Source organism: Triturus cristatus, chromosome 1_2 (genome assembly GCF_964204655.1).
Source record: "Triturus cristatus chromosome 1_2, aTriCri1.1, whole genome shotgun sequence".
Classification (NCBI taxonomy): Eukaryota; Metazoa; Chordata; class Amphibia; order Caudata; family Salamandridae; genus Triturus; species Triturus cristatus.
In genome coordinates, this window is record NC_140580.1 from 380,133,857 (window position 1) to 380,146,722 (window position 12,866).

General features: G+C 45.5%; 1 protein-coding gene and 1 long non-coding RNA gene across 2 annotated transcripts in view; one reads left to right on the plus strand and one right to left on the minus strand.

The window, feature by feature from the left end:
• The window catches only part of LOC146867394 (uncharacterized), a 70,053-nt gene extending 63,755 nt beyond the window's left edge, over positions 1–6,298 (minus strand). The window contains exon 1 of the long non-coding RNA XR_014966086.1: positions 6,158–6,298. This is a non-coding gene — a long non-coding RNA (uncharacterized LOC146867394). The remainder of the gene's footprint in view (positions 1–6,157) is intronic.
• A 1,146-nt stretch (positions 6,299–7,444) lies between these two features.
• On the plus strand, positions 7,445–12,220 carry LOC146867395 (uncharacterized). Its single transcript, XM_085614960.1, has 2 exons — positions 7,445–7,551; positions 10,376–12,220. The coding sequence occupies exons 1-2, from the start codon at positions 7,528–7,530 to the stop codon at positions 12,134–12,136; spliced, it is 1,785 nt and encodes a 594-aa protein (XP_085471086.1). The 5' UTR covers positions 7,445–7,527; the 3' UTR covers positions 12,137–12,220.
• The last annotated feature ends 646 nt before the right edge of the window (positions 12,221–12,866 follow it).

A 12,866-nucleotide genomic window follows, 5' to 3' on the forward strand; every position in this document is an offset into this window, starting at 1 on the left:
TGCGTGGTGGCCACCAAAGTGTGGCTATTGTGTTATACAACACACTGCTTATTCATGTGATGGTAAAGAAGTGTGAGAGGGAGGTGCACAGTTTATGGTTTCAGTAATCTGGCAGCTTTCAACAGCTTTACTGACCCCTTACTGTTATTACTTATGATCACAGTACGCTTAGCTGGTTGTTTCACTGGTTGTCCATTCTGAGATATTTTGTTTAAAGTTTATGGTCCTGAGCAGACATAGGTTTCATTGTCCTTGTGAGATGTCAAGAAGCGGTCATAGTACATAGCTTGTTGGGACCTGCAGACATGAACTAAATTGAAGTCCTCCATTAGCATGTGGCAGACCTCTTCAGTTTTTAGATAGTGTTCAGGTGGTGATGGGTGGTTTATTGCTGTGGATCAAACACTGCTGGATGATGGACAGGATTTAAAGCAGTTTTGTGTTATGTGAGTGTGAACGTCAAGCAGTACAAGGCGCAGTCTTATGGACTTCAACCGGCCACTGAGTATTATTGTCAGGAGAGTTATACGTGATAATGTACTGTACTTACATTTATACGGTGCTCACTACCCCTTATGAGGCATTGATCGCTTTACACCGGTCAGCACGCTGCTCTGGAAATCCAAAGTTATTGTGTTTTTTCAGTGATTATTGTTGGTAATTGGGATTAGTCTTGTGTTTTTAAGGAAGCCACTCCATACATGTATCCCAGGTTCTATGTGCTAGATTAAATAGGAGTTCAGTGTGATCTTTAGTGGGAGGGGTATGTGATTTCATGCAGGTACTTGGAGGTATTAATAGATGGGCTAGATTATTATCGGTTATGAGCAATCATATATTGTTGGGAGGAAGGGGCATGACTTTCAAAAGAAGCGTTGTGATCTTTGAGATAAGGTGTGGACAATTTGCAGAAATAAAAGAGTGATAAAGACAAACATGCATGTTGGAGTAGGTTGTGTTCAGAGATCAGAGGTATTTAGAGGATAAAACGGGAGGTTCATTTGAAAGAAAAAAGAGAAGATACTATCCGGCTTTTTTAGTCAATTTATATTTTTATGGAAATACGAAGAAGACTTTCTTAGATTGCATGCAATCTTATGGGTACCAAACTGTAGAAAGAAAGAACATTATGACGAAACAAAACAAGCACTGAGAAACCCAAATTGCTGGCAGCCGATGTCTTACTTATTGGCTTTGCCAATGCTTGTTTCTATATGTGGATCTGATTTGTGATCCCCATTATGTTTTCCACTGAAAAATCTGTGTGGTGTGAAGTTCACTGTTAGGGGTCGTATCGTTAGCTGGAATTACGTTCAGCTGAGACAGAATACAGTAAAGTAATTGGGATTTTGAGAGTATGGGGTTTATTTCAGATCACAAGAGGTGAAGCTTGGTTGAGAGATGGCATTTAATATTCAAATACTTTAATGAAAGTAAACTGATTGTATGTCCTAGTTCTGCACTCAGAACAGTGTATCAAACCCTTTAACAACTCAGACAATTACGAATGTAAAAAGATAAGATGAACGAAAAGAAATATCTCTCTTGATGCAGACACGTTTAAAAAACAAGTATTGGACATGTCAATAGGTTTCGCCTATGCAAGATCTATTGGCTTTGACAATCTTTTTTTTTAGACACAGATGTTGCACAGCAGCGCGACCTGCTGTGTAACATACTTAAAGTAAAAAACAAAGGCACTATGATGCAGCCAGCGATGACTGGGTCATAGTTAAAAAAAAAAAAGTGCCTGCACTAGCTTGCTGTCAGCAGAGACATTTTAAGGCATGGGCAAAGTGGGCTCTGACCCAGGACGCCCACCTTTAAAAGGTCCCATCATGAATCTTTTAGGACAGTCCCAGGCAGTGGCATAGCACAAAAATGATGGGGCTCCCTGCACAAAATGGAAAGAACTCCCAGGTCTCCAATATCTCATAAATATTCACAGGCTTTACACTGAGTGGAGGCCCCCTGGATGACTGGGGTCCCCTTAAAGGTTCGGGGACCGACGAAGAGGGCTGTGAATGATCAGATCATAGTGACTGAGGGTGTGAATGAGCTGAAAATGGATCATAAATTCAGAGTTTATCCAAGCAGGGGGCCTCAAAATATGGTTGGCCCGGGGGTGCCAAAATTTGTTAGATGTTCCTGGCTGTCAGTGGAAGGGCACAGGCCGCAGACAGCAAACCCTGCTAGGCCATTGGTCCACGGCAGGAAGCAGGAGGAGGCGAGCAGCTGGGAAGAAGCAGGAGGTGTGACCAATAAAAAGCAAGGAAACAAGACGTGTAAGCTAATCAATGGTAGATATTGGTAAGTAATGGGCGGACTTTAAGCCCGTTGAAATGGAGCACGAGGTAAGGGGGACAGTGGATGCCGCCTGGAGTGACTTATGGCCCCCTGTTAATAAATCGAGGGTGGTATTCAATTAAAACCCAAAGAGATGGGAGATGAAACCTCGACAAAAAACTTGACCACTAAAAAGGGACCAAAAAGTGTAGAGTGGTGCCTGTGTACAGTGGGTATCTACACAGAGCCGCGGATATACTGCAAGTTGCCTCTTCTGACTCTTGGGACATGCTATAAAACCGGAAGCCTCCATTGCACACTTAACAGGAGTTCCATCACACTGACAGCAGTTCCATGGTTTGAGTTTCCAATGAAATGGGCTGAGAGATGTGCTGAGCAACTCCCTGGATGTACACTGCAATGTGAATTCTAAAGTGCTCAAGGACATGAGAAACTTGCATATGATGTGTGTAGTAACTATTCTGTGTACCAAGGATGCCTGTATCCGAGTTGCACATGCTGGGCGGTTGGGTGTGTGGTGACGTCTGTGGCAGCCTGCAGTCATGCCCTGTGTGTTGTACCTGTTCTGAAATTGTAAACAAAAAAAATTCAAAAATGCCTCAACGACTGGATTTGACAATGCTTGGTGATGGCTCAGGTTGGTACTGGGTCTTACACTGCGTAGCCAGTGTGTCATGCGCCCTAGTATAAGGACTGAAATGGGCGTCCAGCCAGGGCCGGCTTTAGCGCTGGTGGCGCCCCGTGCGACAATCGCTTTTGGCGCCCCCACGTCCCATGACCGCCTCCTCGGATTCTCTCACTACCACCTGCAAAAGTGACCCTCATCTCTCCTATCATAAGATATTGCTAAGCACAGCGCCCCTATGAGGTCACAGCGCCCCGTCCACAGGTCAGCGCCCAGTGCGGCCGCACCAGTCCCACTGCCCTAAAGCCGGCCCTGCCTCCATTTGTTGTTTTCACCACAAAGTAGGGCAATTAGCAGGGTTCAGTGGGCTCTTCAGGCCTCTGGGCTCAAGTGCCACCGCACCTGCTGCACCAATGGAAGCTAAGCCTGGAATATGCTACAAAAGTCTGTTTTCACCCAGTGAGGAGCACCCCTCCCTGGCGGGGTGGTCTGCCCGGCTCTTGCACGTGCTGGAGAAGATTTTACCCACTCCGTCCCGAGGGCAAGCTACTTTGAATGCTTCTGTAAGCAGCACTTCGGGCCTCTCTGTGCTGTAGACATGAGAGTCTGAGCAATGGGAGGGTTACTCCCGTGCCTACCCCTCACACTGTGCTGGACCAATCGTTAGAGACCTGAAGGTCGGTGTATTTTTGAGAAGCTTGGTGCTCGCTGAAATGCCTCTCTTTTGAAACTTTCGCAGGAACTTTGCTGTTGCTCTTTCATCTTTAGAGAGTCAGGGCGCCTCTTTGTGAGATCCCATGCATCAAGCACACTATAACTGTGTATACCTGACAGACTTTGGGGCACATTTCGAAATCCCTTGCGCCACTTTTGCGTCACTTTTAACATGGGGAAAGTGGCGCAAGGGGTTTGTAAATTTTCCCCTTTGTGTCTTTCAGTGACACTTTTAATATCTGAGGACCGTGTACATCTTTGGCCACTGGAATTGTGCGGCAGGGGGCAACCAAATTATGCAGCAGGGTTGACTAAATTATGCGGAACGAAAAGGTGAATTATGCGGCATATAAAGCTGATTTTGTGATGGTTTTGCCTCATTATTTTGTGATCTTAACACTTGGTAACACTGGGCAAAGATGTTAACTTATTAGTACCAATTTAACAGCAAAGTAGAGCAATACACTACTAAAAGATGACCACTCAACCTTTACGAAGGGCCTTCCACTGCGCACAAAAACGTCGCCCCATTTTTGTCACTTTTGATCCGAATGAGCTAGAAACAGTTTTTTGTTAAAATCTGCAGAGTATGTATCAGATGATCGGTTAAGTGGCAAATGCGTCAAATCCATAATTATTTGGCCTACGCCACAGCCGCAGAATTGCATAATTCCAGCGGCCCAGAAATGTGTGATCTGGTGCGTTTTAGCGAGCCCACTGTGCAGCACCCAGGCGCCTCCAAGCACCGCCGTGAATGTCTCAATGAATTTGGATACTTCGCCTGCTGGACGTCCGAGGCGCTTTGTGCATCATTTGAGACACTGCAGAGCATATCTAGTAAATGTCCATGTAGTGATTTGAGTGTGCACATCCAGTAAATGTCCATGTAGTGATTTGAGTGTGCACATCCAGTAAATGTCCATGTAGTGATTTGAGTGTGCACATCTAGTAAATGTCCATGTAGTGATTTGAGTGTGCACATCCAGTAAATGTCCATGTAGTGATTTGAGTATGCACATCCAGTAAATGTCCATGTAGTGATTTGAGTGTGCACATCCAGTACATGTCCATGTACTGATTTGAGTGTGCACATCCAGTAAATGTCCATGTAGTGATTTGAGTGTGCACATCCAGGAAATGTCTATGTAGTGATTTGAGTGTGCACATCCAGTACATGTCCATGTACTGATTTGAGTGTGCACATCCAGTAAATGTCCATGTAGTGATTTGAGTGTGCACATCCAGTAAATGTCTATGTAGTGATTTGAGTGTGCACATCTAGTAAATGTCCATGTAGTGATTTGAGTGTGCACATAAATTAATAGTACCAAAAGAAACGTATTTTAATCTTCCTTGTGGACAAAGAAAGAGTAACTATTGAAACCTGGACACAGATTTGGAAAGTACACTTGCATTTCCGCCATTTCAGTTACACTGCAACCTCTTTTCGTGTGTTTACAAGAATGTGTTTGGCGATGTCCAAATTCGTATTTTTTTCTATTTCTTTTCACCTTTAGACACATTTCTTTGTTCAATTTCACGATTACAGTCCGGGTAACATCACGCAGCAATGTGTGGTGTTTTCCTTATTTCTTACAGGCAGATCCATTATTTCGGTGTAGGTGTTTTAGCAAGGGCGCGTGCCCCCATTACTATAGGGCCTTGAATGGCCTTCATGGCGATGACTGAGGCAGAAAGCAGCAGACACACATGATCGGTGTGAGCACTGATAGCCGCGTTTATCTTATATTTACATTCTGATGATTTTTAAGGGGGGGGGGGGGCAGACATCTTAACTTTAGTAATGAGCACAACATTCCCCTCTGTCCTAGTGAACATGAGGCTAGGATAGCAAATGAACACGTCATGGGAGGCAGTGGCTTACTCCTACTACTACTAGTACTGCTACTACTCCTACTATTCTACCTCTACTATTACTACTGAGAGTAGGACTACAACTAGTAGACCTACTAACAATAATACATATTATTATTTTATATGGCGCCTCTTGTCGCACTGCTGTCGCTTCTAAGCGCTTTAAATAACTGAAAGGTGCTCCTATTAAACCAAATTAATGGTATTCGCAAAGTTACACTTGGCAGGTGCACTTATGTGGATGTTGAAGTGTCAGTCATAACTTCTAATCTCTCCTCCCAAACACATATCCCTTGGAAACACGCCCCCACTCAGACCCGAGTGTAACCCGAGGGTCACGCTCCGAAGACTCAGACTTTCACAGGTCTGTTGATAAAAGGCGGACCACTGCAATGGGTGATAGCAGGAATTCCATTTAGCGCCTAGACACGGCACCCCCATTCCGTCAACTTTCACTGCCAAGAGGGGTAAAGTGCCTGAATGGGGTTCATGTCAATGTGCGTTATTCGAAAAATACACACTGACATACTCTATATGTACGCTTCCATACTGCACAATGCACGTACTAATAGCGCTGCAAATTGTTAAAAACAAATGAACACGAGCGCTAGATACAAAAAGAAGATACAGAAGCACCTGTGCAAAAAAGTCACCAGTTCAATCGCGTGTAGACGGACGGGACATTCCAAGGTCTCGCGACGTAGCGCAGCATGGTCGCGAGACAGGCGGCGCGTGCCTTCCTCAGCTCCCGGGGCGTCGCCAGAGCCAATCCTCTCCAAAGAACGCAAGCACGTAACATGTCCGCGAGATGTTTTTATGCAGCCGCGCCGCTCCACCCTTTATAATGGCGGAATGTGAATTACAAGCATGTATTTGTTAATCATTATTCCCATAATTAGTAATCACCTTTGGGTTCTTGCAGAGCTCTGAGACAACTTGGGAGATCTATTTATACTTTGTTCCAATTTAAAACATACATAGAAATACTTTAACACGTATTAACCGGTATATACCGTGGACAAATATATTTTCCGGCGAGATGCGTGCCATGGAAACATATTTTGACGGTGGCTTTAACATTTACATTTTGTTTCATTATAATTACACAAAATAAGTATGAACGCAAGCCTCACTGCAACTGTAAAAATATAAACCCTAAGGCTCCCTATAACTTTTAAAAGTATACTCCACTGTAGTAAGCTGATAAAGATGACAAAGTCCATAGTAGTTTCCAAGAAGGTTTATTCCAAGCTGATGTAACATATGTAGATAAAATACGAACCCCGCCAGGAGCAGCCTGTACGCTGCTCAGCCCAGCTGAGCAGCATATTACATCCACTTTAAATACACTTAGTTTTGAGACGTGTATATGTTCTGGAATGAAGTGCTAAACCATGCACACGTATTTGAACGCGCTACCTCCCACGGTATTTTGGCTATGCTTTTTAACATGTGCACAGGAAAATGCACAGTTGGAAAGTATCTACTATGCACAGACTGTGCACGGACTATGATAGTCAACAGACGCTGGGTGACGGCCAAGATGTTTTGATATGTGCGGCAATGCCCCGCGACATGACATTTAAAAAGTTTGTGTTGGTTTATTGGTTGTGACACGCAGCGAAAGGGGATGTTTATTGCAGCCCCAAATCACAGGCCCTGTAGGCCTGTGGCCGGGCCCGGCTCCTGTGTATTTGGGCAACCCGGGGACAATGGCCGGAGGAAGGGGGCGGGTCTAGCTCACCTGCAAAGCAAGACAGGCCCATCCTGATGAAAGGCGTCCCCGGGGCTGGCGGTGGGGGGCTTCAAAGGAGGTCAAAAGCACACGGGTAAAGGGGGCAACAGGTAGGAAATGGGCCTGGGCCGCCTATAAAAGCAGACAGCCACCCTGGCCAGGCACACAAGTTCAGCAGTCTGAGCAGGACAGGCGACCCGGAAGCTCCTGTCTGCGGAGTCACTGGCAGGTCACCCGGAGCACTGAAGGATGCAGCAGCCGGCCGGCCGGGATGATGGGCGCTTCTACACTGGAGGTAACAGGGTTCAGCTCAATACATGTATCATTTCCTTCCAATTTTTACTTGTTATCATTGCATTTTGTCGTGTATGATTTTTAAGAAATTGGACATCAGCAATTTCAGGATAGAAACAGCAATTGTTTATTAAGGTCACAGCCTGTATGATGGTCAGCTTGTTTTAACGTAATAGTCTTACCTGACTAGTTAATTTAACCCAAACAACTTCTCACTCTTTGTACAACGTCGTGAGTCGGTTTACATGTTTTTGCCAAAATCCGCCAGCTTTATTAGAGTTATTCGCGATACCAAATATTTTCCATACCATGTGTTTCTAAAGCCCCCCCCCCAAAAAAAAAAACTTTAGAAATAATCTCCTTCGGGTGGACAGGAGCTGGTGCCGCGGAGCTGTGTCCTGGAGATGGTCAAGTCCAGTTGCCAGTCACCTGCGCCGCTTAAAAAAATGTTTTACCTAATTCCACCTCTACTGAATGTTATAGCGGTCTAGTTTTGATTGTCGGTTCTTTGGTCGGGAATAACGCTGGTATGTTTAGCAAATCTTCTTGTTAGCGAGTACTGTTAAATGGAGTAGTAACACCAGTTATTTGCAATGTGTAGAAACGGCATCAGTGCAGCATGAAGCGCTATATAAAAAAAACAAGTAATTATCGTATTATCCGTTGAGTCAGTCACGAAGTATTTCTGGACGGACATGCAGCGCTGGCAGAGGCGTAGCTACCACTGGTGCAGCGGGCGCCGTGGCGCTGTGCCCCAGAGCCCTAAGGAAATGTTGTATTTTACTACACGACGATAATCAAAGGGGCCGTTTCCCTTGCTTGAACCGGGGCCCTATGGCATCCCATCTCGCCACGCGCTGGGCCCCTTCCATTTGTAAAGAAAACAATTTTCTGTTGGTATTCATGCGTGGTGTCTCAGTGCTGGTCGGTCTAAGCTGGGATCTTGCTACATAATCTCCAGGACGCACAGACCTCGGGCTTGAGTCCGGCCATATTCGGGCCATGTCGTTTTACTGATCTCTAAATTCATGTCCTTATGAACAAATGGGATTGAGTGATTTAGCTGGACTGACATTTGCATTTATTTTGACTGTATGTGGTATGTCCACATGAAGAACCTATGGAAGAAGTGGAATGGCCAGTAGGCAATCATGTTCCGTGACCCACCCAGTCCTGACGTTGGCATCTTTTTTTGCTGCTGCATTGACCTTACTGAGCATGGATTCTTCTTTTTTCCCAGAAGTGGATTCCCCCTATCTGGCCCGCTCCAAACCTGGAAAAGGGGGAGCAAGGCGGAAGCGCACCACCTTTTCCAAGGCCCAGTTGGATCTTCTGTTGAAGGCCTTTGAGATTGACCCGTACCCTGGGATAACGGCGCGAGAACGACTGTCGAGCATGGCAGACATTGCGGAATCACGGATCCAGGTGAGGGTCACAGCAGCAAAGTCTGCAACGCGCGTTTTTGAGCACCATTCTTAGGCAAAACATATGGACCTGTCATTTCTGCTGACTTCCTGTCACCCTAGCCTAGCGTGTCTGTTTGGCACTCTGTCACTCTGCCTTCTACCCCGTTTACTTACATAGTAAAATGATCGGGCTGCCCCTTTTCTCATGACCTAAAATACATGCTGCTGTACCTAATTTTCTTTTGCATTGCGTTCAAGTTTTTATTTTTTTATTTTTTAAATAACATTTTATTAACTGTAAAATCAGCATGCGTTCAAGTTTTTATGTAATTTCTTAGCTTGATGTTGTTCCCGTTTGCTCTTAATGAAACCAGGATTAGTCGTTTCCTTCCTTACTTCTGGGGCACACTGTTAAACCAGAAAACAAACACAGCTTAAAAAAACAACATGCCGCAATCTGACATCATCCTCACAGAGTCAAGTGATAAAAAATATTCATATTTCCATAAATACCAATGGCGCGTATTTTAACATTGGTAATAGATCTTAGAATTGAGAGGACCCCCAGAATTTGTTCCTGTTATGAACAGTATTTCCCGCTGGTGTGTATGTTTTTGAGCCTCAGTATGCGGGCGCCTCCTGATACTGGGGCGTAGGTTCTGATTTTCTTTCCTCAATGCCCAAGGTCCTTAAAACCATGACTCTGCTTACAATCTTCTGGCCTCTCATCTAATTCAATTTGGACTTTAATTTTTTTTTTTTACAAGACTTACATCACATTAACTGCCTTCCAAGCATTCTGGAACATACATCCTGATGAAGAACCTATTAATTAACTCTTCTGGGGTAGAAAAGTGGATGCTCCGCATTTCAAACTGTTAATGTTAAAAGCAGTGCTACCCAAACTTACTCAAGTGTAATAACCTGAATGTCATGCCAGTCCCCAAAATACGATCTGTACCAATTGAAACCGTGTTACTCTTTTCATTTGCAAACGTGATTCCCCATTAGATCACTTTCACTCATCACGTTTCTTGTGCACTGCACCACTGTTTCATTTATTGTGTGCACACGTGATGTATAAGTTGTTGACGAAAATTGCTTATGTAATATACGAGAAATATGGTAAAAAAAATGTGCTTAGATCCATGTTATGTTCATTATGTCAGCAGCTGTACTCTGTACGTGTGTAACTTACTGTACAGATAAGAAAACCATACATTGTTTCTCTCTATAGCAAGATATGGCTATTCTTTATATTAATTAAGAACATATTTGTTAATAATTCTGAAGGCGCCCTTTCTCCTTTCAATTACAGTCCAGCATGTCAAGCCAGTGTAGATTCATCTCAGTATGCAGTCTTTCAATTAAAGCAGTTGAAATAATGGTATTAATGTAGCCCAATCTGTCTATTTGTAGGTTTGGTTCCAGAACCGGCGGGCAAGACAGTTGAGTCCAAGGACTAAAGAAAACCGTGTGCTGTCCAAAGATGAGTCTATGCAGCCAGAGATGGGCCACATCAGTGTTCAGAAGCAGTATCCGCCGTGTCCTTCAAGTCAACTGGACAAGGTACAAGGAGTGGGAGTCAATGGTTCCCACAGCCGCCATCAAGGAACGCATCAAGGGGGGCGTCCTCCACGTCAGCAAAGCCCTTACTGCAACTCTGACATCCAGCAAAGTGCATCAGTGGTCCAGCTGCAGGAGAGCCATAATATGATACATGGTCTTGGTGCAACAGACTGCCCATCCAGGGCTCCTCCTTCCAGTTTACACAGCACCAGACCCAGAGAAGCACCGCACCACCTTCAAGCCAACGTGAAAAGCATGTCGCACTTTAACCAAATGGTCAGTCATCAAGGAGATGTCCCTTTTGCTCAACCAGAGGCCCAGCAAAGAGCTGCCCCATTTACCCTCCTGGACAATCAGTGTGGAATGACTCAATTTCATGTGCGATACTCCCATCAAAGAGCCGCTCCTTACAATCTGCAAAACAGGCACCAAAGTTCTTTAAATCTCCAATCCAGCAAGCAAGTAGTTGCCCCATTCAGTTTCGACGATGGACATCAAAGAGGTGCTACCTTCGGTCTCCCAGAGATGCAGCAGAGAATCAACATCTCCACTCCTCCGCAAAACCAGCCAAGAAGCGCACACTTCATTGTCCACGACAACCTACAAAGAGTTGCACCGTTCAACCACCAGGGTTTGCAACAAAGACAGAGTACTTTCAACTATACTCAGAACCATCCAAGGGGCACTCCTCTTGAAAACCACCCGAAAGGAGGACTTCGACTCAGTCCTGTAGATATCAATCAGAGAGACATTCAACAAAATGACACTGTGCACCATCTGCAAGAGAGAATCCAAGCAGCATCCAACTTTCGTCCCCAGGTCATGCTCCGGTCAGAGTCTGAGGACAGTCTGCAGTGCACATCTCCCCTGAGTCCTGAGGACAGTCCCCAAAGACAATACCACCGCAGTCCTCAAGACACTCCACAGAGTGCACGCTATCCCAGTCCTCAAACCGGTGCCCAACAAGCATCTCACCACAGTCCAGAAGAAATTCTCCGAAGCATGTTACACCTGAGACCTGAAGACAGCGTTCAGCACCTGACTCTCCTCAGCCCGCGAGACAGCCTTCAAACCCTTAGTCCTCAAGAGAGCTACCAAAGCACGTCTAGCCTCAGTCCTCAGGACAGCATTCATAGCATGTCTCACCAAAGCCCACAGGAGAGCAGTCGAGGGATGTTTCATCTTCCGCGCCAGGAGAGTCTGCAAAGCGCATCCCAACTCAACCTCCAAGACAATTCGGAAGGAGCATCCCACATCAGCCTGGCAGATAATCTCCAAGAACTGCATCCCTGCAGCCCTCGAGGCTCCATGCCCAGTGTGTACCCCCTCAGTACCCAAGACACCCAAGTACACGGAACTGAATTCACCCTGCGAGAGGGGCTCTCCCTGAGACGTGGCTTTCCCTTCGGCCTCCCAGAAAGCCAGGAAGGAGGCTCCACAACCCCCACCTGTGACTGGAGTATTGAGGTTAAAAATGACTCAGACTGGGGGGTGGATCCGGCCTTAGGTGGGCCTTCAACCGACACCTCGGGGAACTGCAAGATGGACGAACTGCTCGACGAGCTGCTGCTGAAGTGGATGGGCGGAGCCAACGGAATGCATTGTCTTTGAACGGGGGTGCGAGAGAAAGCTCCGGTGACATCTTTTATTGAAATAAACAGGCCTCAAACTAACACTGGCGTGGTAGGGCGACGATAGAAGCCTGGCACCGGTTGGTACCAGATGCAAGAACTTCATTTGTAAAGGAGGAGGGAGAGGCACGACTCTAGTGCTCTGGGGATTGCAAAAGTACTTAAAAATGACTGACAGGGTCAGGGAGGGGTTTGGGTTTTTGCCCACTGTCTTAATACCCAAAGTCTGGTTCCCCTACAAGACAACAAGACGCTTAAAAATGGGGTGCTACAAGGGTATTCCTTATTGATGGATTGTGGGCAAATGCGTCACACTGGTAAGACTTTGAAAGCACAAAACTTATCACAGCAAAAGTCGTAGTAAACTACAACATCTAATGTCGTGACATTTAGGCTAAAGCTGGTAGCTAATGGGTACTGGCAGGGAAGGAAATGTTCAGTGCATGGGGTGGCAGTGCTTCAAATGTACACACACCTCGATTTCGGGTCCCTTTGGCGAGGCGCTGTTTTCACACCATGAAACCCACCGAAACGCCATTTTACACTAATATTGTTATTTTTATTTGACATGTACACAGTGCTTACTGGCACTTGTGTAACCTCTTAACGCTACATTGACATGCAAGTCTGGTTCATCTTAAACTCTAAAATGTTTTATCCCAAGGGCAAATTATATTCTAACGGAAAATCGGAGGTTCTAAACAGGTCAT

Bases quoted from the DNA above. Each gene is read 5' to 3' on its own strand.
- LOC146867395 (XM_085614960.1), top strand. From the start codon at position 7,528: ATGATGGGCGCTTCTACACTGGAG. The intron at 7,552-10,375 runs GTAACAGGGTTC...GTCTATTTGTAG, and splicing joins TGGGCGCTTCTACACTGGAG to GTTTGGTTCCAGAACCGGCG.